The sequence below is a fragment of the Nilaparvata lugens genome, chromosome 14, assembly GCF_014356525.2.
Source record: "Nilaparvata lugens isolate BPH chromosome 14, ASM1435652v1, whole genome shotgun sequence".
Classification (NCBI taxonomy): Eukaryota; Metazoa; Arthropoda; class Insecta; order Hemiptera; family Delphacidae; genus Nilaparvata; species Nilaparvata lugens.
This window is the reverse complement of record NC_052517.1, coordinates 5,040,914-5,063,311: the sequence shown is the minus strand read 5'-3', so window position 1 is coordinate 5,063,311 and position 22,398 is coordinate 5,040,914. Positions and strand designations below refer to the sequence as shown.

Below are 22,398 nucleotides of genomic sequence, written 5' to 3'. Positions count from 1 at the left end.
GCACAAGGTTATCTTATTTTTCCTCTCCCTATCATTTTGATAAAGTATTTATTGTATAAATGAATAAAGAATAAATAAAATGAAAAATAGAGAAAAGATACCACAAGAAGGTATGCCATTGTAGGCCTGTAGTTCGTTCATGAACCAAATTTCAAGCCGATTACTGTCTATTATTAGTGTGTTGTTGGGAGTGTAAGAGTGTAAGAAGGGCACAGTATGAGAGACTACCAGCGTCACATAGCTTCACCAAAAACAACTACTAGGACTATCGGCTTCAGTTAACACTCACATTTGCAACATAGACACCCTATACACTGTCTATTATTAGTGTGTTGTTGGGAGTGTGAGAGTTTAAGAAGGGCACAGTATGAGAGACTACCAGCGTCACATAGCTTCACCAAAAACCAACTACTAGGACTATCGGCGTCAGTTAACAGTCACATTTGCAACATAGACACCCTATACACTGTCTATTATTAGTGTGTTGTTGGGAGTGTGAGAGTGTGAGAAGGGCACAGTATGAGAGACTACCAGCGTCACATAGCTTCACCAAAAACCAACTACTAGGACTATCAGCGTCAGTTAACAGTCACATTAAAGGCCCTATACCATGGAACATCATCTTAATATGCTATATTTTCTCTATGGTTATAAGATCTGAAAGAGCAAAAAATTGGGTGGAAAACCTGTTCCAAAAATTTCAGACTTTGAAGAGCAGATATCTTGGAAATCGTCAGAGATATCACAAAACTCTACTGGACTAAACTTGTGGGGAGATTTTCATTTATTAGCTTATTAGCATGACCTATTCCACCCTCTAGGTTTCCTAATAATTGCGAAGTATTGCTACAACGCGGACTAGCTACAGTCGGATATGGGTCGGGGTCAGTAGCCGTACTGACAGGTGGAGTTACCGGACCTACACTTCTCCCTCTATCCTGATTCTTTACCCTCTGCTTCTTTCGCGAGATTTTTACTTTCAGGGGAAGAGTGTTTGCCCGTGCCTTTGCTGGCCGATTCGGCCCTCGGCCTTTGGAATACAGGATGGGTGTTAAGGGAGATTAAGATGACCCTATACAAGGAGACGGATCTGACTATCAGATCCCTACCAATAATTATATTTATAAAGGTAGTACGCAATCTGAACCAACTGCGAATTGACGGCGAGCAAGCTGTACCTGCAAGCCCGGGGTGTGGTTTTTCTATGGGGTTTAAGGTGAGGGCTATGGAGTAACGGTATGACGGAACTATGGAGTTATAAGATGTAGTTAAATAGGGCACGGTATAGGGTATAGGGAACAGAGAATCAATAATAAGATTATTATTCTCTACAGCAAATAAATATCTGCTCAATAATCCGCAATCTGAGAATTGCGCTCTAGCTCTCAGCAAGCTGGACCTGCTAGCTAAATACAGTATATCAATTTCAATTATGTGGTAATTAAAGTTTAGAGGATAAGGTTTTAGGTGTTGGATTTCTGAATCGCGAGCCTGCAGCTGCGAAAGGATTTTCAGCAATTCTGAAACTGCTAAACAGGATTTCCGCGCTAATCTGATGACTGCGCGCCGGTTATTAAGGGCCAATCTGTGACTGCCCTTAAGGGTATGGGAATCACTCTCAATCGTCCGAAACGCTTTTAAATTAATAGTCAGTATGTCGACTATTATGAGAGGATAGAAAAGATTTTTCACAGACACAGTCTGTAGAATAATATCGGGAAGACAACAGTCTGTCGTTGTCAGAGTAGGAAAGGATTTTTCCAGGATTTTCCACAAGGAAAATATCGAGTCAGAGACTCCTAATTCAGAAAAAGATTTCAATAGACTTTTCCAAGTAATTGCCAGTCTAAGGACTACCACAAGATCGATCTCTAATTTGCAACTGAGATCACGGGAAAATTCGTGAATTTTCCACAGGTAAAGCCAGCAAATAATATTTGCTATTAAAGAAGACAGGTTTCTAAGAATTTTAGAAAGGATTCGCGGGTCTGAAAACCCGCGACTAGGACGATCTCGAATCTGGAACTGAGATCAGGAAGGATTTTAACACAGGAAGAATTAAGAGAAAGAAAGAGAAAGGATGCCGCAGTCTAGAAACTTCGGCGAGGAAGTCCTCAAGCTGTACCTGAGAGCTAGAAGGATTTTAGAATAGGGAAAGTGAAGAGAAAGAAAGAGAAAGGACGTCGCAGTCTACCAACTTCGACAAGGACGAACTCAAGCTGTACCTGAGTTCTCAAGGAAATGATTGGAATTTTCCTACTTGGAATTACAGCAAGTCAGAAACTGCTAAGCGAATTTAAAATACAGGGCCACTCTATAGTATGAAAACTAAGCAAGGAAAATTTACCATAAATGATAATAATCTCTCTACAAGGATAAAAATTAATCGAGAAAACTATTCTCAAAAGGAACAGGGATTTTCCCACAAGAATAAAAATTAATTGAGAAAAACTATTCTTAAAAAGGACAGGGATTTCCCTACAAGAATAAAAACTCAATGGAGAAAAATTACTCTTTAAACTAAAGGCCACCTTACTACAGAGAAGGAAAAATCTACGGACTACCAGTCCTGACATATAATTACCTGAATCGACGTGGATACTGATACGGAGAATAGCGAACCGATCCCCACTTCCCGTATTATAATTTAAAAACGTCGTGAAGCGACAGAGTCGAGACTTATAAATTAAGTACTCAAAAATAATCCGCTATAAGAGCCTAGCTAAATTTCCCACTCAACTATTTGTAACACAAACTTGAGATCCCTTATAGGTCTCAAAACCAAGGATAACTCGTTCACCCCCAGTGATACGAATTTAGGAAAAATAACCAACAAGAAAGAAAATCCCCCAGGAAGTTCTATCTTCAAATACAGTCGACAATTCGACATACAATATTCCATTCACTAAAATACAGAATAGAATATTAACCCTCTAGTACACCACTATTAGGAGCGCTGCTCGGAACGCAGCCGTACACGAACCCGTTCACCAAAAAACTGCTCTCTCCCAGGCCTTCTTGAAGCTGCACCGGGTCGCTGAAAATTAGGAGGCCGGGGGAAAAGAGCTTCCTGACCAATGAGAGTCTGAAAAGACGATCACGCCACTGGTCATGTGACGGGGTTTTGACTCAGCTGCTCCTGATGCTAAGGGTGCAGCAAATGATGACAATGATAGTAATTGCTACACTAATTCAGGCCGGTAAACAATATTTCTATTCCAGAAATTTCATGAAGAGCGATACCAACTCAACTCGGTAGCCGAGAGGTAAACAAGATCTGGAAATATCTGGTTAGATGAATCCGCTGCTGATGATTTAAAGGGGTTGACGGCGATGGTGATAATGCATACACTACTGCAAGTCTAACAAAATATATCCGGCAGTCGATCCAATTCCTATTCTAAAATAGAATAAATTCGCTAAATTACGCTGGACGACGGCTCTCTATCCGTCACAAAAATTCACTTTGTGACAAGCTTTATTTCTATATACTAGTAGTTCTGTGAGCAGTAGACCTAACACAGTATTCTCATCCACAAGTACCAGATGTCAACTGTTTTAAATGTTAACAAACTCAGTTCACGTTTGAATTTGTATTTCATATGATATAATTCATCTAGTTCCGTGATAATCGTTCTATCTGATGGAAATTAATTTTTTAGAATAAAAAATATCATAATTTCTCCAGCATTATTTAGTTCATTTGTTTATTTTTATTCACCTATTAAATTAGTTTTTTTCGAATGTAAGAATATTGATACTGATGGGCACGCATAATAATACCGTGACTGCAAAACAAAATATTGAAACCAAAGACCTTAAAGCTGCGATTAGACAAAATTTATTGAAAAAATGTTAATAACTCAATCCTTTTAGATTATATTAGATTGAACATAACTTATCATACAAATAATGAACATATGTGTTTGTCAACTTCCGTTCAATCAAATAGAATCTATAAGGATTAAGTTATAACCATTTTGTTAATAGCTTTGGTGTAAACCCAGCATAAAGATGCATACCTCTTTAATGTCTTTGATTGAAACTATAGACCTTATACAAATACAGCAATAGACTGGCTTCTCCACACATCTGTGTAATCACTTGCCAGCTGATTTATGATGAATAATATTCTATATAGTATGATATTTACTCTAATATTGGCGTAGGAAGGAGGCTCCTTTTTCCTTTTATATTATCCTTGAAATGCAAAATTTCCAAAAACCTTGTATATACGTCGACGCGCAATTTAAAAAGGAACATACCTGTCAAATTTCATGAAAATCTAATACCGCGTTTCACCGTAAATGCGCAACATATAAACATTAAGAGAAATGCCAAACCGTCGACTTGAATCTTAGACCTCACTTCGCTCGGTCAGAAATCTTGTATTACCCTTCATTTTTTAAAAGGAGCCCATGTGAGTGAAAATTCCTTTTTTATAAGAATTCCTTTCTATAGGATTCATTCATTTCAACTTCTCATTTTCCCCTCATTTCATCCAACTTTAGGCTACTATTATTTGGCGTGTTCACCAGATTCATTTTAACCATTTCATTTTTTCATGTAATTATTAAATTATTTTTATCACTTTTTGTGTAGTTGAGAAGTTGATATTGTGGTAATTGACCGAGCGAATTGAGGTCTAAGATTCAAGTCGACGGTTTGGCATTTGTCTTAATGTTTAAATGTTTGAATGTTTAAATGTTTATATGTTTATATGTTGCGCATTTACGGCGAAACGCGGTGATAGATTTTCATGAAATTTGACAGGTATGTTCCTTTTTTAATTGCGCGTCGACGTATATACAAGTTTTTTTTGGAAATTATGCTTTTCAAGGATAATATAAAAGGAAAAAGAAACCTCCTTCATACGCCAATATAATAGTAAAAAATCTGGTGTGGCGCACTCAAAACTTTCCTTGCCGTTATGAAAATTGATCACCTGACGCTAGTGTTCACGCGCATCCCAAGTCTACTTATAAACAAAGATTTGAGCCAGCTGGTGACAGGGCGATAACGCTGGAGACATACGAGGTCTGATATCTCTTCATAGTGAATCATTTAATTGAATCAACAGTTGCCAACAGTTTGCAATTGGATAATCACATTTTCTCGAATTTCGAGCTTATTTTTTATTTTAGGTGAAAATGTTACTGAACATTAATTGTAGAGATTCTCATGCTCAATCTTCTCCACTCAAAATTTCTTGTTTCAATTGTATCTGAAGCCTGATAATTGGTAATCTAAAATCAAATTTTGCATAGATGGGGCGGAGCTCCTGAAATTTTTACAGATATGGGACTTGTGGCAGTTGATAGAGCTTATCGATGACTATTGTAGGTATAACTTGAATCAAAATCTTAGGAGCCGTTTTCGAGAAAATCGCGAAAAACCCTGTTTTTGACAACATTTTCGTCATTTTAGCCGCCATCTTGAATCGCATTTGATCGAAATTGTTCGTGTCGGATCCTTATAGTGTAAGGACCTTAAGTTCAAAATTTCAAGTCATTCCGTTAATTGGGAGATGAGATATCGTGTACACAGACACAGATACACACACACACACACACACACACACACACACACACACAGACCAATACCCAAAAACCACATTTTTGGACTCAGGGAACCTTGAAACATATAGAAATTTGGAAATTGGTGTACCTTAATTTTTTCGGAAAGCAATACTTTCCTTACCTATGGCAATAGGGCAAGGAAAGTAAAAATCAGACTATAGAATTATTCATCATAAATCAGATGACAAGTGATTACACAGATGTGTGGAGAAGCCAGTCTATTGCTGTATTTCCATAAGGTCTATAGTTTCAATCAGGTACTTGTGGATGAGAATACTGCGTGAGGTCTACTGTTCACAGAACTACTAGTTATTCATATTAAATAAAAATACTAAGAAATTATCAAAAACCACAGATTTATTGATATTCAGAAAAGTATAAGATAGTTTCTGACTATCAATAAGTCTGTGGTTGCTGACAATTTCTTAGTATTTTTATTTAATATTATTTTGATCATTTACCTGATAAAACACATGGAAATTCCTCTCCCCAGGATGTTGTAGAATAACCCTGGACTTCTCCAATAAATAGTTATTAATATGTCCGCCGATAGGATCCCCTTTGAAATCGAAATCAATGTCCATGTATTTTCCGAATCTCGACGAATTATCATTCCGGTTAGTTTTGGCATTTCCAAACGATTCCAAAATGGCGTTCGACTGTAGAAGGATGTCTTTCACCCTGGAAACAAAATACAGAATTTATTTATTGATAACTAGCAGGTAACCCGTGCTCCGCAAGGGTCTATTTTAAAAATTGACAAACTGAAAACTTGACATAATTACATTTTGAAGAATTGAAAATAAGCCTATAAACATCCTCGGTTAATTAAGAATCTATTTACAAAATTTCAAGTTAATCAGTTGAGTAGTTGAGACGTGATGATGCGTCAAACACGATTTTTCTATCCCATAAGTGTATAAGCCAGTTCTTTACTTTATTATAGTATGGATAATTAAATTGAAGTTCTTAAAGTCATACGGAATTTATTTATTAATAACTGGCAGAGACCCCGTGCTCCACAAGGGTCTATTTTGAAAATTGACAAACTGAAAACTTGACAATGACATTTTGAAGAATTGAAAATAGGCCTATAACCATCCTCGGTTAATTAAGAACCTATTTGCAAAATTTCAAGTAATCAGTTGAGTAGTTGAGACGTGATGATGCGTCAAACACGATTTTTCTATTCCGTACTTGTACAAGCCAGTTCTTCACTTTATTATAGTATGGATAGTTAATTTGAAGTTCCATAAGTCATTGAAGTAAACAATTGAATTCTCCTGAACGATTGCTTGAGATGTATTTTTTTTTGAATGATTAATGAACATGATTAATAATGATTTTGAACATAGATGAAGGATAAGTAAGAATATATTATTCTTGTCTCTGATAATAATTAAAACTCCTGAAAGATAATTGTATGTGAAATAAAATAATGAAAACTCTTATCAATGTGCGATTTTCATTCATTTCAATATAGCTCAATCTTGAAAAGTTATCATATTCAACTTTCTATAACTTTATCCAATACTTGACTGATAACAAATACCGTAATATTATGTGACACATCTTTCGCAATTATTCCCTCTTCTGCCACTTAAAGCCAAGTACAATTTTCTGAAGTATGTTTCATTCTAAGCTATAATGAGGTCCACGTTATAATGGCAGTGTTTGATTAGCAATGGTATTGCTATCCTTGTCTATCATTCAACAATGCGGATAGCGCTATCTCTTCCTTGCTTTTCTCTGTTGCCAGATCGTCTTTTAACAATGTAGAATTAATCATGAATTAACAAAATATTTCATCTTATGTAAATTCATTATGAAATTATTGAAAAATATAATGCCTTGCTTGATAAAATGAAATTTATTATCAAGTATTATTTAAAATGAGAATGAACAGTTAATTGTGTACGAATTATCATTTAAGTTACGTAAGTAGCATAACCTTTAGACTGTGTATTCCAAATTAAGGTTTGAAGCAGTTTTGGGCAAATGCCTGTTGTTTTTACCTGAATTGTATTTGCATATGAATAAATGAATAAATAAATATTACAACAATAAACCTATATCAACTACCGTCTATAGAAGGCATTGACAAGAAGGAGGATCGGCAACGTTGTTCTCCTATCTTTCGGTAGAGAGTTAGTGGGGAGGATATATTTAATATTCTTTCCGAAGAATGGACATTGATATGTCCAAAGCTCCGCCAATTTATGCAGATGCATAACAACATAATTATCTATAGTTATTATATTACAAATTGCTTTTTCATATCATATACAGTTCAATAATTATTTTCTCAGTCTATATTATGTAAATTCATCTATAATGTTGCTGTATTGTAAGCTATTGTATATAAGTGTATAAGCCAGTATATATTGTAATCTACATAAATAAAGTACTCAATCAATCAATCTTCTCCACTGCCATTATAACGTGGACCCTCACTATAGTCAAATTCACATTGCATTGTCAGCAATCCTCATATATAACATCGAGGCTTATCATTCAACTAATGCTGACAGTTTAAAGTGAATCTCACTATAAAAATTTCATATTTTTCTACAATAAGATTTAAATTGCAGCGTTACTTTCAATTATTACAACAATGGTTACCATTTAACCAATAGTGACAGTATAAAGTGAATATGGCTATAGTATTTATTTATTTTATTTATTTATAATTTTTACAAAGTAGCACTGATTGGGAGAGAAAAACTAAGGATACTCCTTGTACTATTCCCTCTCCCAAATTTAGATAACATTCCAAAATAGGGTTATGATTTCACTTTACTAGAATTTAGTCCATTTTCACTTAAAAAAAACGGAAACTAAGATTTTTAAACTTTGACGGTTGAAAACAGAATAGAAAACAAAAATATTACACTCAAATCACCATTAATTACATAGTTAAGATAGCAGAACTACTCCTTATAACAAGGAAATACTCCAACCACAAGTACTGATAACACTGACATATTATGAAGTATGATAATGATTTATTTATATTGATAGCCTACCTCCTTGTATCAGTATTTCCAGTAAATGATACTCTAGAATAAATCCTATACTATTAAACGAGCAACTTTTGTTTATATAATTATATGTCTAGATGTTTGGATGTTTATATGTTTTCCTACAGTTACGTTGAAAAGTGGCCATTGCTGCACTGATTACAGAACGCAAAGAATCACTTTTCCGCTCTAGTGCGGGAAAAATTTTTCTGCACTCCAGATTTGCAACATGGCAACGCAAAATACTTAGTAGGTTATATGGAGCAACAGTGCAGCAAAATCAAAATGAAGTTGGTAACAGTGACTGCTGTGGCTGCTATAGTGAGCAGAGCTGCAACCAAGCACAACGCGCTAATTATTATTCATTAGATATTATAACGATTTCACAACGGCTCTAACGATTCTCACAAAATTCTGAACATAGTAGGCTTATAAATTAAATTATATGAGACTAGCCGTCAGGCTCGCTTCGCTCGCCATATCCGTCTAGCCAGGGGGCTCCGCCACCTGGACCCCCGACTGGATCGTCCAAGAATGAGATTAGCAGGCTCGATTCGCTCGCCTGCATTTTTATCATGTTAGGACAATCCAGTCGGGGGTCCAGACTAAACGTCTGGCTAAACGGATATGGCGAGCGAAGCGAGCCTGACGGCTAGTAATATGATTTTCCCAGGATTGAAGTAGTAGTGCCCAATCAATTTTTCCAGGATTGAAGTAGTAGTGCCCAATCAATTTTTCCGCGATAAATGCATTTAAATCTTCAACTTGGTGCCAATCTAACAAAGTCAACTCAACTTAATGCCAACCTGACTAAATTATTAATTTAGTTGCTTCAACTGTTTTGAAGAGGTACTCTATCTAGATTATAGTTCTATAGTAACATATGATATGGAAATTTCAATAATTATAATTAAGGGATTGGGAGAAGAAGAATATACATGCTAAAAGACGAACTTTAAACCCTTAAAAACAACCCTTACAGTTAAAATATTGCCAAAAGATTTCTTAGTGCGCCTCTAAAGGGCCAACTGAACATACCTACCAAATTTGAACGTTTTTGGTCCGGTAGATTTTTTGTTATGTGAGTGAGTCAGTGAGTGAGTCAGTCAGTCAGTCAGTCAGTGAGTGCCATTTCGCTTTTATATATATATATATAGATAGATAGGTTTACATTCTCGTAAATAGTAGTAGGTTTAGTAAACATAGGTTAGTAAACATTTTTATGTACTAGTAAACATAGTAGGTTTACATTCGATTGCACTAGGTCTCATCCCTGAGAAAACTCGCTGAAGGACAATAAAAGGATAATTATTATTCTTTAAACAAACTCTACAGAAAAGTTTTCTATCCGATGCTGACGTCACGATGGAGCGGTAGATGTTGGCTTCATCGACTTTCAGTATGAATGGGGCGTGTCTATTCTATAACTGGTCTAAGGTTTGAAAAAGTAAGATTATAAACATATGGCTGCCGTTTTAAAAGAGGTAGCGGACTCAAACCTGCGCTATCTGCTATCTCGTCTGTTAATTTTTACTTTCCTTGCCCAATTACCATAGGTAAGGAAAGTATTACATTCCGAAAAAAAATTAAAAAGTCCGAAAAAGTGGTGTGTGTGTGTGTGTGTGTGTGTGTGTGTGTGTGTGTGTGTGTGTGTGTGTGTGTGTGTGTGTGTGTGTGTGTGTGTGTGTGTATGAGTGTATGTGCGTCTGTGTACACGATATCTCATCTCCCAATTAACGGAATGACTTGAAATTTGGAACTTAAGGTCCTTACAACATAAGGATCCGACACGAACAATTTCGATCAAATGCAATTTAAGATGGCGGCTAAAATGACGAAAATGTTGTCAAAAACAGGGTTTTTCGCGATTTTCTCGAAAACGGCTCCAACGATTTTGATTAAATTCATACCTGGAATAGACATTGATAATCTCTATCAATTACCACAAGTCCCATATCTGTAAAAATTTCAGGAGCTCCGCCCCATCTATGCAAAGTTGGATTTCAGATACCCAATTATCAGGCTTCAGATACAATTTGAACAAAAAAATTCGAGTGGAGATGATTGAGCATAAAAATCTCTACAATTAATGTTGAGTAACATTTTCACCTAAAATTGAAATTAAGCTCGAAATTCAAGAAAATGTGATTATCCAATTGCAAACTGTTGGCAACTGTTGATTCTATTAAATCATTCACTATGAAGAGATATCAGACCTCGTATGTCTCCAGCGTTATTATCCTGTCACCAGCTGGCTTAGATCTTTGTTTATAAGTAGTAGACTTGTGATGCGCGTGAACACTAGCGTCAGGTGATCAATTCTAATAACGGCAAGGAAAGTTGTGTGAGTGCGTCACACCATATTTTTTTCTAACGTACCACTATAGCATTGAGTTAACACAGACTTAGCAAATAGCTGGAGATAGCGAATAGCTCGACTTAGCCAGCTAACTCTAACATTGTGAATACCCCTAATATCATGCATGCTGTACAAAAATAATTAATTTCTTCGTTATTCTCCGCCCAATCTTGATAAATGAGGTATCCTTGCAATCTTGTAAAATTTGCTAACTTTATTTTTGAACAATATTCAAACAGATAACGACTCAAGCCTCAAGTCAGAAGTAAGAACTCGCTACTTTCGAAAAACCAAGATTGCTTTGTTCTACACTAACCTAACCTAACAGACAACAGTTTGAGCGTCTATAGTGCGGTCCACGTTATAATGACAGTATTCGATCAACTTTGGTTTTGCTATCCTTGTCTATCATTCGACAAAGCCGGTGATACTATCCTTTTCTAGGTCCACAACAATGCCAATTATGTTTTTGACAGTGTAGAAATATAATTTTCCTACAGTTACGTTGAAAAGTGGCCATTGCTGCACTGATTACAGAATGCAAAGAATCACTTTTCCGCTCTAGTGCGGGAAAAATTTTTCTGCACTCCAGATTTGCAACATGGCAACGCAAAATACTTAGTAGGTTATATGGAGCAACAGTGCAGCAAAATCAAAATGAAGTTGGTAACAGTGACTGCTGTGGCTGCTATAGTGAGCAGAGGTGCAACCAAGCACAACGCGCTAATTATTATTCATTATATATTATAACCAAGGACAACGAGGACTTTAGGATTTTAGGATTAAGGTTTTTATCAATAATAAAATTACACAGAAAAACATTTGATGCATTTCAGGCAATTTTACCCATAATTACCCACTTTTCATATTCAATGGTAACTGTAGGAAAAACTTAATGTGAAATACGTGCGCAAAGTTCCTCTGCTGCACTCAACAAACCATTCCGCCCTCGCCTACGGCTCGGCCGTAAACGTTTCTTTCGGTGCAGCAAACTGCCACTTTGCGCACTAGTTGCACAAATAACTATAATTAATTCGGAGAAACGGCATCGCTATTCTTCTATCTTCATCCACTGCCATTATAACGTGGATCTCACTATAGTTAAATACAGGAACTTGCTACGTTCGTTCAATCAATTCGTATAAGATACGTCAATTTTAAGTGTAGAAATGATAAATCTACCTCTCAATCTCCTGTCTTTGTCCGATATTAGTAACAGCAGCGATGTATTTCATGATGATTTTCGAGGTCTCAGTTTTGCCACTGCCTGACTCTCCACTGATGACAATACACGTGTCGCTGCCCTTTTGTTTCATGGCTCTGTGGGCCGAGTCGGCTATGGCATACACGTGGGGAGGGTTCTCGAACATCTCTCGACCTGGAAAAGGTAATTAATGAAATCAATTTAGTATAATCATTATTGACCGAACTAAGTGCGGTCTATTTTTTAACTCGAATTTCCTTTTGTCTGTATGTATGTATGTATGTAACGCATTTACGGCCAATCGCATTGATAGAATTCGATGAGATTTGGTAGGATTATTCCTTTTACAACTGCGCGTCGATATATACACAAGGTTTTTTGAAATTTTGTATTTTAAGGATAATATGGAAAGAAAAGGAATTCCTCCATACTCCGATATTACTATATATATATCATTTACTCTAAAGATAGGATTAATCAGACTATAGAATTATTCATAATCAATCAGTTCATTGCATGGATTACACAGATGTCTGGAGAAGCCGTGTCTATTTCTATATTATGGCTTCAATATTTTGTTTTGCAGTCATGGTATTATTATGCGTGCCCATCAGTATCACATTTCTCACATCATATATTCATATATTTAAATATATGTATAATATATTCTCACATTTGAAAAAGATTAATAGGTGATTAAAAATAATTAATTGGACAAAATAATGATGAAGAAATTATAGCCTAATATTTTTGACTGAAAAAAATAATTATCATCAGATGGAAAGATTATCACGGAGCTGGATGAATATTATCATGGGATACAAATTCAAACGTGAACTGATTTTGTTAACATTTCAAACAGGTGACATCAGATACTTGTGGATGAGAAAACTGCGTGAGGTTTACTGTTCACAGAACTACTAATACAGTCAAAGCTTAAACTCTTGGAGGAAGGAAGGTACCTTCCTTCCTCCAAGCTTAAACTGGATTTAATCAGCTGGTGGCTTCGACTCAAAGTGAAACACATTATAAAAAAACGAGACTTAATACGATTTAATCCAGTTTAAAATCAAATTTAGTTTAAACTGACACTGTGCAAACGCCACTAAGTGGTATCATAGAGAAAAGAAAGCACAGCAAGATATGCCATGGTGAAGGGCGTTTATGTTGCAAATGTGAAGCCGATAGTCCTAGTAGTTGTTTTTGGTGAAGCTATGTGACGCTGATAGTCTCTCATACCGTGCCTTTCTTACACTCCCAACAACACATTAATAATAGACAGTGTATAGGGTGTCTATGTTGCAAATGTGAGTGTTAACTGAAGCCGATAGTCCTAGCAGTTGTTTTTGGTGAAGCTATGTGACGCTGGTAGTATCTCATACTGTGCCTTTCTTACACTCTTACACTCCCAACAACACACTAATAATAGACAGTGTATAGGGTGTCTATGTTGCAAATGTGAGTGTTAACTGAAGCCGATAGTCCTAGTAGTTGTTTTTGGTGAAGCTATGTGACGCTGGTAGTCTCTCATACTGTGCCCTTCTTACACTCTTACACTCCCACAACACACTAATAATAGACAGTGTATAGGGTGTCTATGTTGCAAATGTGAGTGTTAACTGAAGCCGATAGTCCTAGTAGTTGTTTTTGGTGAAGCTATGTGACGCTGGTAGTCTCTCATACTGTGCCCTTCTTACACTCTTACACTCCCAACAACACACTAATAATAGACAGTGTATAGGGTGTCTATGTTGCAAATGTGAGTGTTAACTGAAGCCGATAGTCCTAGTAGTTGTTTTTGGTGAAGCTATGTGACGCTGGTAGTCTCTCATACTGTGCCCTTCTTACACTCTTACACTCCCAACAACACACTAATAATAGACAGTGTATAGGGTGTCTATGTTGCAAATGTGAGTGTTAACTGAAGCCGATAGTCCTAGTATTGTTTTTGGTGAAGCTATGTGACGCTGGTAGTCTCTCATACTGTGCCTTCTTACACTCTTACACTCCCAACAACACACTAATAATAGACAGTGTATAGGGTGTCTATGTTGCAAATGTGAGTGTTAACTGAAGCCGATAGTCCTAGTAGTTGTTTTTGGTGAAGCTATGTGACGCTGGTAGTCTCTCATACCGTGCCTTTCTTACACTCTCACACTCCCAACAACACACTAATAATAGACAGTAGTCGACAGTAATAAGCTTCAGTTAGGAATTAATAAGAATTAATTCTCATTCTCATTTCACTATTAAAAATTGGCTTGACATTTGGAACCTGAACATACATCCTATAGCTTGGGATATCTTCTTATGCTTACTTATAAGTTTTGTCTTACCTTTGTATTTTGTGATATTTTCCTGCCCATATATGTTCAACTGTCGGTAAGGATTAACAGATATGCACACCTCGCCAATATAGGTATAAATAAGTCCAGCTTGAAATCTGAAATATAGAAAATAAATTAATATAAAACGTTTTTTTAAAGATGAATTTGATTTCAGATTAAATGAAACATTTCTTATATATTTTTAGTATAAGACAACAAGATGAATAATTATTTTAAATCGATGTTGCTTTCCATGACGAAACACTATATAATAACTCTGTTAAATACTGTTAATAACTCATCTTGGAGAATAGGCTACTCCAAGAAAAGTAAGTGTTTTTCAAATATTTACAAGTAACACAGTGTCAGAACTACAACAGAGTTATTTTAAATCATTTAATTAACAATCCCAGAAAATCTTTGAATGACGATTTGAATTGATTATTATTATCAAGGTAAAACAATATTATCAATAAAACAGGTATTCTCAATAAAAACGATATTGTCAGTTCCACATAATTTATTTGAGCCAAACTTAAGTTTCAATGCACTAAAGTATCATCTTCGATCGAAGAACTAGTCTTCACACACAGACCTGAGGTCCATGTGAAGATCATTCCTGAATTAAAGCACTGTCGGTTCACGACTCTTCCCTGATAAGTTATGAATCTCAATCATGATTAAAATACTAGGATAAAGATTTTTTGAGGACCACTTTCTATTTGATTTAATTCTAATTATTTGTTTGTGTTTTTTATTGTACTAAAATTTTATCCTTATGTATGAGTTTTTGTAAGAGTATATAGAACTGACAGCAGATTGTAAATCATATTGTTTTGTTTTTTATGAGGAAAAAAGAACTTTTTGAATTGAATTGAATCTTCAGTGGTCTATTTCATCTTAATATGTAGAAATTCCACAATATCTCTGATTAGTGTGAATTTGATTTTCAGTTTTTTTTCTATCCAATTAGAATTGTAGGCTATTCATAACTTAATAGTCTACCATTCAGAAGTAGCTTAATAACCGCTACAGAGATATAGGTAAGAATTGTATCAGCATTTTATGATCTTCAAACTTTAACGATAAATTTTATCGGGTGAATCATTGTTATGAAAACCAGAAACTGCTAAAATATTTATGTTCATAACATAGATATGCGTCATTGAACTGCTTATCATTCTAAAAAGGTGTGTGAAAGGATATTAGTCATAAAAATTATGAATCAGTATCCTCCGATAATATAAATCTAGCGATGATGTCATAGAGTTACCGTACAACATAACCTAAAACTGTTCTAAATATGTCATTTTAAATTAATTAAATGAAAATATTGGTAAAAGATAGAACAATAAGATAATGAAATTGATAAATACGTAGAGATAGTATTAAGTTCAAGTATAAATAATTGATGGTTTTGCAAAATATACTATTTTATTCAGATTCATGTTGGAACAAGTAGATTCTAAATTGAAAAGTTTTTAGTTAGATCTACCCTATAAATTTTTTGAAGCAAATGTATTTATTATTGATTAAAGAACTAGAAAGACCGCATAAACGGTTAATGTAATTATTCAAATTACAGAAGCTTGCAAATAATTCCAAACTGTTTCCAATTGTTGAACAAGTAGATAAATTAACCTATACAAAGTCAAGCCTTGTATTACGGCTAGTTTATTCGAGTAATTACTTTTATTTCTCAATTACTATTGATTATGAATAGTAAAACAAATGTCAAATTACACCTGTAACATCAGTCACACCCTTGAAGACATTTCAAGTGGATTTGAGCAAAAAGTTTATCATTGTTGAGCTTACCTGTTGCGAAGATTTTGCATGAATTTTTCCATCGAAATTTCGTCCAAAAGGACAAAATCCCGAATACCCACTTCCTCCACGGTGGCCATTATAATTTATTAAACTAATTTCACTAATTACTGACACAAAATAACATAACTAGGACTGACATTACAAAACTATAACGACATTATGTTGTGAGCCTGTCACTGTTTCAGTTACAAGTGTTCGATTATATCTATATCTTGACAGCTTGTCACTTGTTGATGTTGAGAAACTGAAGTCTAGCGCTACCTATTGAGATGATAAGGAACTAAATTAAAAACGCGCCAGGCTTTAAAAAATATATAAAGTATGAATATTGGTCGAATTGTTTATTATTTTGAAATGTATAAATAATGAATCACTTTTAAACAATTTAAATGAATTGAGAATACATGTTTCTCGATTTATACTTACATAAACATCCATAGCTTTGACTTGACTCCATGGAATGAGTTGAATTTCAGATGTAAACTAGTTTGAGGTGATTAAAATCAAATTTTTTGCATGTTTATAACGTTAATTTCAATATTCAATAATTAACATGGAAATGATAATTGGTTCATTAGTTATTTTGAATGTGCACGTTTCTTAATAGCATTACTACAAAATTGATAGAAGTTGTAGCTAAAAATGAAATTTACTACCTATCGTACAAAATTGATAGAAATTGTAGAAGCCCTATAATTATAAGAAGTGCTAATTTTTATTTAAAAATTCAATAACTAATAGCCAAAATTAATCAGCCAATCAACTAATTAATTATTGTACAAAAATTGAAGTATATCTTATCAAAAATGCAAATAATAAAAACACTTATTGACATATGATCTACTTTTTCAATTAATAAAACAATATAAAATCTTATAGCACCCTTTATTTTTAAAAAAAACTTTAAAATAGTTCAACAACTAGTTTTAAATATCACCGAAACTAGTTGTTAAACTATTTTTAAGTTTTTTTTTTTAAATAATACTACATTGTTTTAATAAAATGGAACGTACCCAACGTTAATCTGTCTATACTAGCTTCGGAACGTACCTACATGATAACATTTCAATATTCCCGTTTTCGAATTTTGCAACAGACATAGCCAAAAAAAATATTTGTAGAATCTATGACAAATGATTTGTAACATCATTTGTGACATAATATTATGACGAAGTATTGGTTACAACTCTGACAAAAAAACTTGTTACAATTCTGACAGGAATATTAATTACAGGTGGAATATTTATCCTGAAGAAATACAATTTTATTCTGACAAGATGTTTTTCACAATTCTGACAAAGTAGCCTATTCAAACGAGAATTCAAACGAAATATTGGGTACAATAAATTGTAACAGAATAGGTAGACTACGGTACTTTACAAATACGGTACAAATCTGATAAAGAATGTGTGTTTTACAATTTAGAAATAGTTATTTGTGCAACTAGTGCGCAAAGTGACAGTTTGCTGCACCGAAAGAAACGTTTTCGCCACACTTGGATGTAATGAGCTGGTTTACGTGCGTCATATGGTGGCCGAAAGTGATTGTTTTCCGACCAGGCCGGTAAAACTTTACGGCCCTAGGGCTGTAAAATGACCTTGAATAACAGCTGATTCTGATTTGATATGAACGGGTTTACAAAATAGTTTTTGAAACAGAATCAGTTTATGCTTCTAGAATTGAATAAAGTATTTTGCAATAAGATACTATCATTTCATTTGGATGAATGAAATACAAATAAGATATTATAAACTACTCAAATTCAATTTTCAGAGTATAATAGAATCTAACCTCAAACCTCATAGTACTGCGTTTATCACAAAACCTGGTGGATAGTTTTGGAACTACTTGGGCAATATCCATGGTGCTGAACGTTTTAACAAATAGTTTATGAAACAGAATCAGTTTATGCTTCTAGAATTGAATAAAGTATTCTGCAGTAATATACTATCATTTTATTTGGATGAATGAAATAGAGGTAAGATATCTTCTTCTTCTATATAATAAGAGAGAGTGGGGTTGTGTTTGTTCGCATCAAAACATGTCAACTTGTGGATTGCATACCGGAAAAACGGGAATGATTTAGATCTCCAAATTTTGAACATAGATTCTAAAAATATCAATCTCGTGCACCTGGAAGCCCAAATTTCTATTTTCCTTCTAGATTTTTCAGAATATTAATGTTCAAATTCATCTATGCTACCGTAGGCTAATTGAAGTTCCATAGCCCAAAGTGTGTATTTTTATCAGCAGGTTATAAGACTACCATTTACCAACGTCTAAGTAGCGCAGCGGTAAGAAGCTTGCTTACGATGGTACCTCGGTTCAAATCCCCCGATGCTTCCCATTTTTTTGTTCTTAATTTTTTCCCTCGAAACGTATTATTATCAATTATTTTTTGAAGGAATTTGTTTTCATTACTATTGAACTTGGATTTTATCAAATAATTATTTTCAATGTAAAATTTTGCCACCAGTACAAATGAATTGGACATAGTCTTCATGCTGTAGGCCTATAATTTATTGAATTTCATAAGAAAAACATGAATAGATCACAATAAAATGAGTAATAATTTTTATTCTTCAGTTATAATGTAGGCTACTATCAGACACGAATTCCCAGTGAAACGAGTATTTTAGGTATTTTTTTTTTGGAATTGGAAAACAAGAGGCTGCCTGATTCAAATTGAGGAGGATCCAAATAGAACTAAAATTTATTGATGTATTGGAAAAATCAATATGATTCTGTGAGGTTTCCAAGTATTATGTATTCTTCAGTTTTCTATACTTTAATAACTAGATACTAATAACTATACTAATAGCTAGAGCTATGACCTTCCACTTTTGTTTTCGGAACTGCTTAATAAACAATTATTCTCATATATATTGTTTATTTCTCTGTGTGGCGAAAAATAGCGTTCGCACCACGGGCAAAAATGTTTTTCCGGCTCTCAATCTTTTCTAGTCCTCGGCCTACGGCCTCGGACTTGAAAACCGATTTCGAGCCGGAAAAGTCTCATTTTCGGCCCTAGGTGCGAAATATACTATTACGCCCGAGCCGTAGGCGAGGGCGGAATGGTTTCTTGAGTGCAGCAGAGGAACTTTGCGCACGTATTTCACATTAAGTTTTTCCTACAGTTACCATTGAATATGAAAAGTGGGTAATTATGGGTAAAATTGCCTGAAATGCATCAAATGTTTTTCTGTGTAATTTTATTATTGATAAAAACCTTAATCCTAAAATCCTAAAGTCCTCGTTGTCCTTGGTTATAATATATAATGAATAATAATTAGCGCGTTGTGCTTGGTTGCACCTCTGCTCACTATAGCAGCCACAGCAGTCACTGTTACCAACTTCATTTTGATTTTGCTGCACTGTTGCTCCATATAACCTACTAAGTATTTTGCGTTGCCATGTTGCAAATCTGGAGTGCAGAAAAATTTTTCCCGCACTAGAGCGGAAAAGTGATTCTTTGCGTTCTGTAATCAGTGCAGCAATGGCCACTTTTCAACGTAACTGTAGGAAAAAATAATTCTTACACTTTAGCATAATAATTCTTGTCACATTTATTCAGGCAAAATATTTATTACAACTCTGGCATTATTCTTTTACAATATTCTGACAAAATATCTGTTATGTTTCAGACTGTTTTAGCATACTATCCAATCCGGACGCTACTGCGAACACGCCTTGTGCCAACCTTCCCGATATTGAAGTGGTGTTTGCAGGGCATAGAATCGTCTCCGAGAACTTCTTCACGAATCCAACGAAATCGAACAAATCGTTGAAGATCCTGTGTAGCGCCTCATACTGGGCTTTCGGATCCGATTCGGCAGCTGAAAATTGTGTGAAAGGATATCTTGAATTATAGACAAGGATAGCATTACCATTGTTAATCAAACACTACCATTATAACGTGGACCTCACTATAGTAATTAATTATTCGACATACCGACAATATGATACAGTATCAACTCAACTTGATACACAACACCATAATTTGATACAGAACAGGATAGAGCTTCGACATACCGACAATATGAACAGTATCAACTCAACTTGATACACAACACCATAATTTGATACAGAACAGGATAGAGCTATCTGCTTTGTGGAATGATAGACTAGGATAGATAGCAACACCAATGTTAATCGAATACTACCATTATAACGTGGACCTCACTTTTGCAATTAGTGTTCGACAATATGATACAGTATCAACTCAACTCGATACACAACACCATAATTTGATACAGAACAGGATAGAGCTATCTGCTTTGTGGAATGATAGACAAGGATAGCAACACCAATGTTAATCGAATACTACCATTATAACGTGGACCACACTTTTGCAATTAGTGTTCGACAATATGATACAGTATCAACTCAACTCGATACACAACACCATAATTTGATACAGAACAGGATAGATCTATCTGCTTGGTGGAATGATTGACAAGGATAGCAACACCAATGTTAATCGAATACTGCCATTATAACGTGGACCTCACTATAGCAATAAGTGTTCGACAATATGATACAGTATCATCTCAACTTGATACTCAACACCATAATTTGATACAGAACAGGATAGAGCTATCTGCTTTGTGGAATGATAGCCAAGGATAGCAACACCAATGTTAATCGAATACTACCATTATAACGTGGACCTCACTATAGCTGTTAACTCTGTTGTCAATATTTGCAATAGCAGAAGTCTTCAGGGTGGTTTACCACATTAAACTTTGGATTTTCTTCCAATAATAATTATCTATTCATAAGCATTTGAGCGATTGCAATTTTTCAAATTACCATCTGAAAAGCAAAATAATTTTGTTGTATTTGATAGGTACCTATTGGAATATATATATATATATAGTATATATATAAAATATAGTATATATATAGTATATATAGTATATATAGTATATATAGTATATAGTATATAGTATAGTATATAGTATATAGTATATAGTATATAGTATATATAGTATATATAGTATATATATAGTATATATATAGAATATATAATATATATATATATATATAATATATATATATATATATATATAAAAGCGAAATGGCACTCACTGACTGACTGACTGACTGACTGACTCACTCACTCGCAGAACTAAAAATCTACCGGACCAAAAACGTTCAAATTTGGTAGGTATGTTCAGTTGGCCCTTTAGAGGCGCACTAAGAAATCTTTTGGCAATATTTTAACTCTAAGGGTGATTTTTAAGGATTCAAAGTTCGTCTTTTAGCATGTATGTTCTTCTTATTCTCTTAATTTATAATTGAAAAATGTCCATACCATATGTTAATATAGAACTATAATCTAGAGAGAGTAACTCTTCGAAACAGTTGTTAACTGGTAACTGAATTAATAATTTTGTCAGGTTGGCATTAAGTTGAGTTGACTTTGTTAGGTTGGCACTAAGTTGAAGATTGAAAATAATGCATTTATCGCGGAAAAATTGATTGGGCACTGCTACTTCAATCAGAGCTATTCCTGGGAATATTATATTACTAGCCGTCAGGCTCGCTTCGCTCGCCATATCCGTTTAGCCAGACGTTTAGTGTGGACCCCCCACTGGATTGTCCTAACATATGATAAAAATGCTCAAATGAAAATGCAGGCGGGCGAAGCGAGCCTGCTGATCTCATTCTTGGACGATCCAGTCGGGGGTCCAATGGGCGGAGCCCCCTGGCTAGACGGATATGGCGAGCGAAGCGAGCCTGACGGCTAGTGCTTTATATTTACAAAACCCAGGGTTTCAATGCTAAAACCATCATCTTTAGTTTAAATAGAAAGGAAAATAAAAATCTCAGTACCCTTTTTGAATTATTTTATCACAACATATTTCAACATTGATGACATTTTTGATTAGAAAATGGCATGAATGTTGAAACATTTTATGATAAAATAATTCAAAAAGGGTACTGTGATTTTTATTTTTATTTCTATTTATATTACAAGTAGTCTTTAGTTTGAGGTTGAGCATTTAAAAACTGACATTTGATATAAAATAATTGGTTACAACACTTTCTTAAATTAATAATTAGAATTGTACTG

General features: G+C 34.6%; 1 protein-coding gene across 2 annotated transcripts in view; it reads right to left on the bottom strand.

The window, feature by feature from the left end:
- LOC111049656 (unconventional myosin ID) overlaps nt 1-16,517 on the bottom strand; it is a 55,118-nt gene extending 38,601 nt beyond the window's left edge. For both annotated transcript variants that reach the window (XM_039440594.1, XM_039440593.1), the window contains exons 1-4: nt 16,308-16,517; nt 14,499-14,605; nt 12,141-12,336; nt 6,041-6,260 (exon numbers count right to left, since the gene is read on the bottom strand). In XM_039440594.1, coding sequence (XP_039296528.1) covers nt 6,041-6,260; nt 12,141-12,336; nt 14,499-14,605; nt 16,308-16,396 — 612 coding nt within the window. In that variant the 5' untranslated portion in view covers nt 16,397-16,517. The remainder of the gene's footprint in view (nt 1-6,040; nt 6,261-12,140; nt 12,337-14,498; nt 14,606-16,307) is intronic.
- Between the last annotated feature and the right edge of the window lie 5,881 nt (nt 16,518-22,398).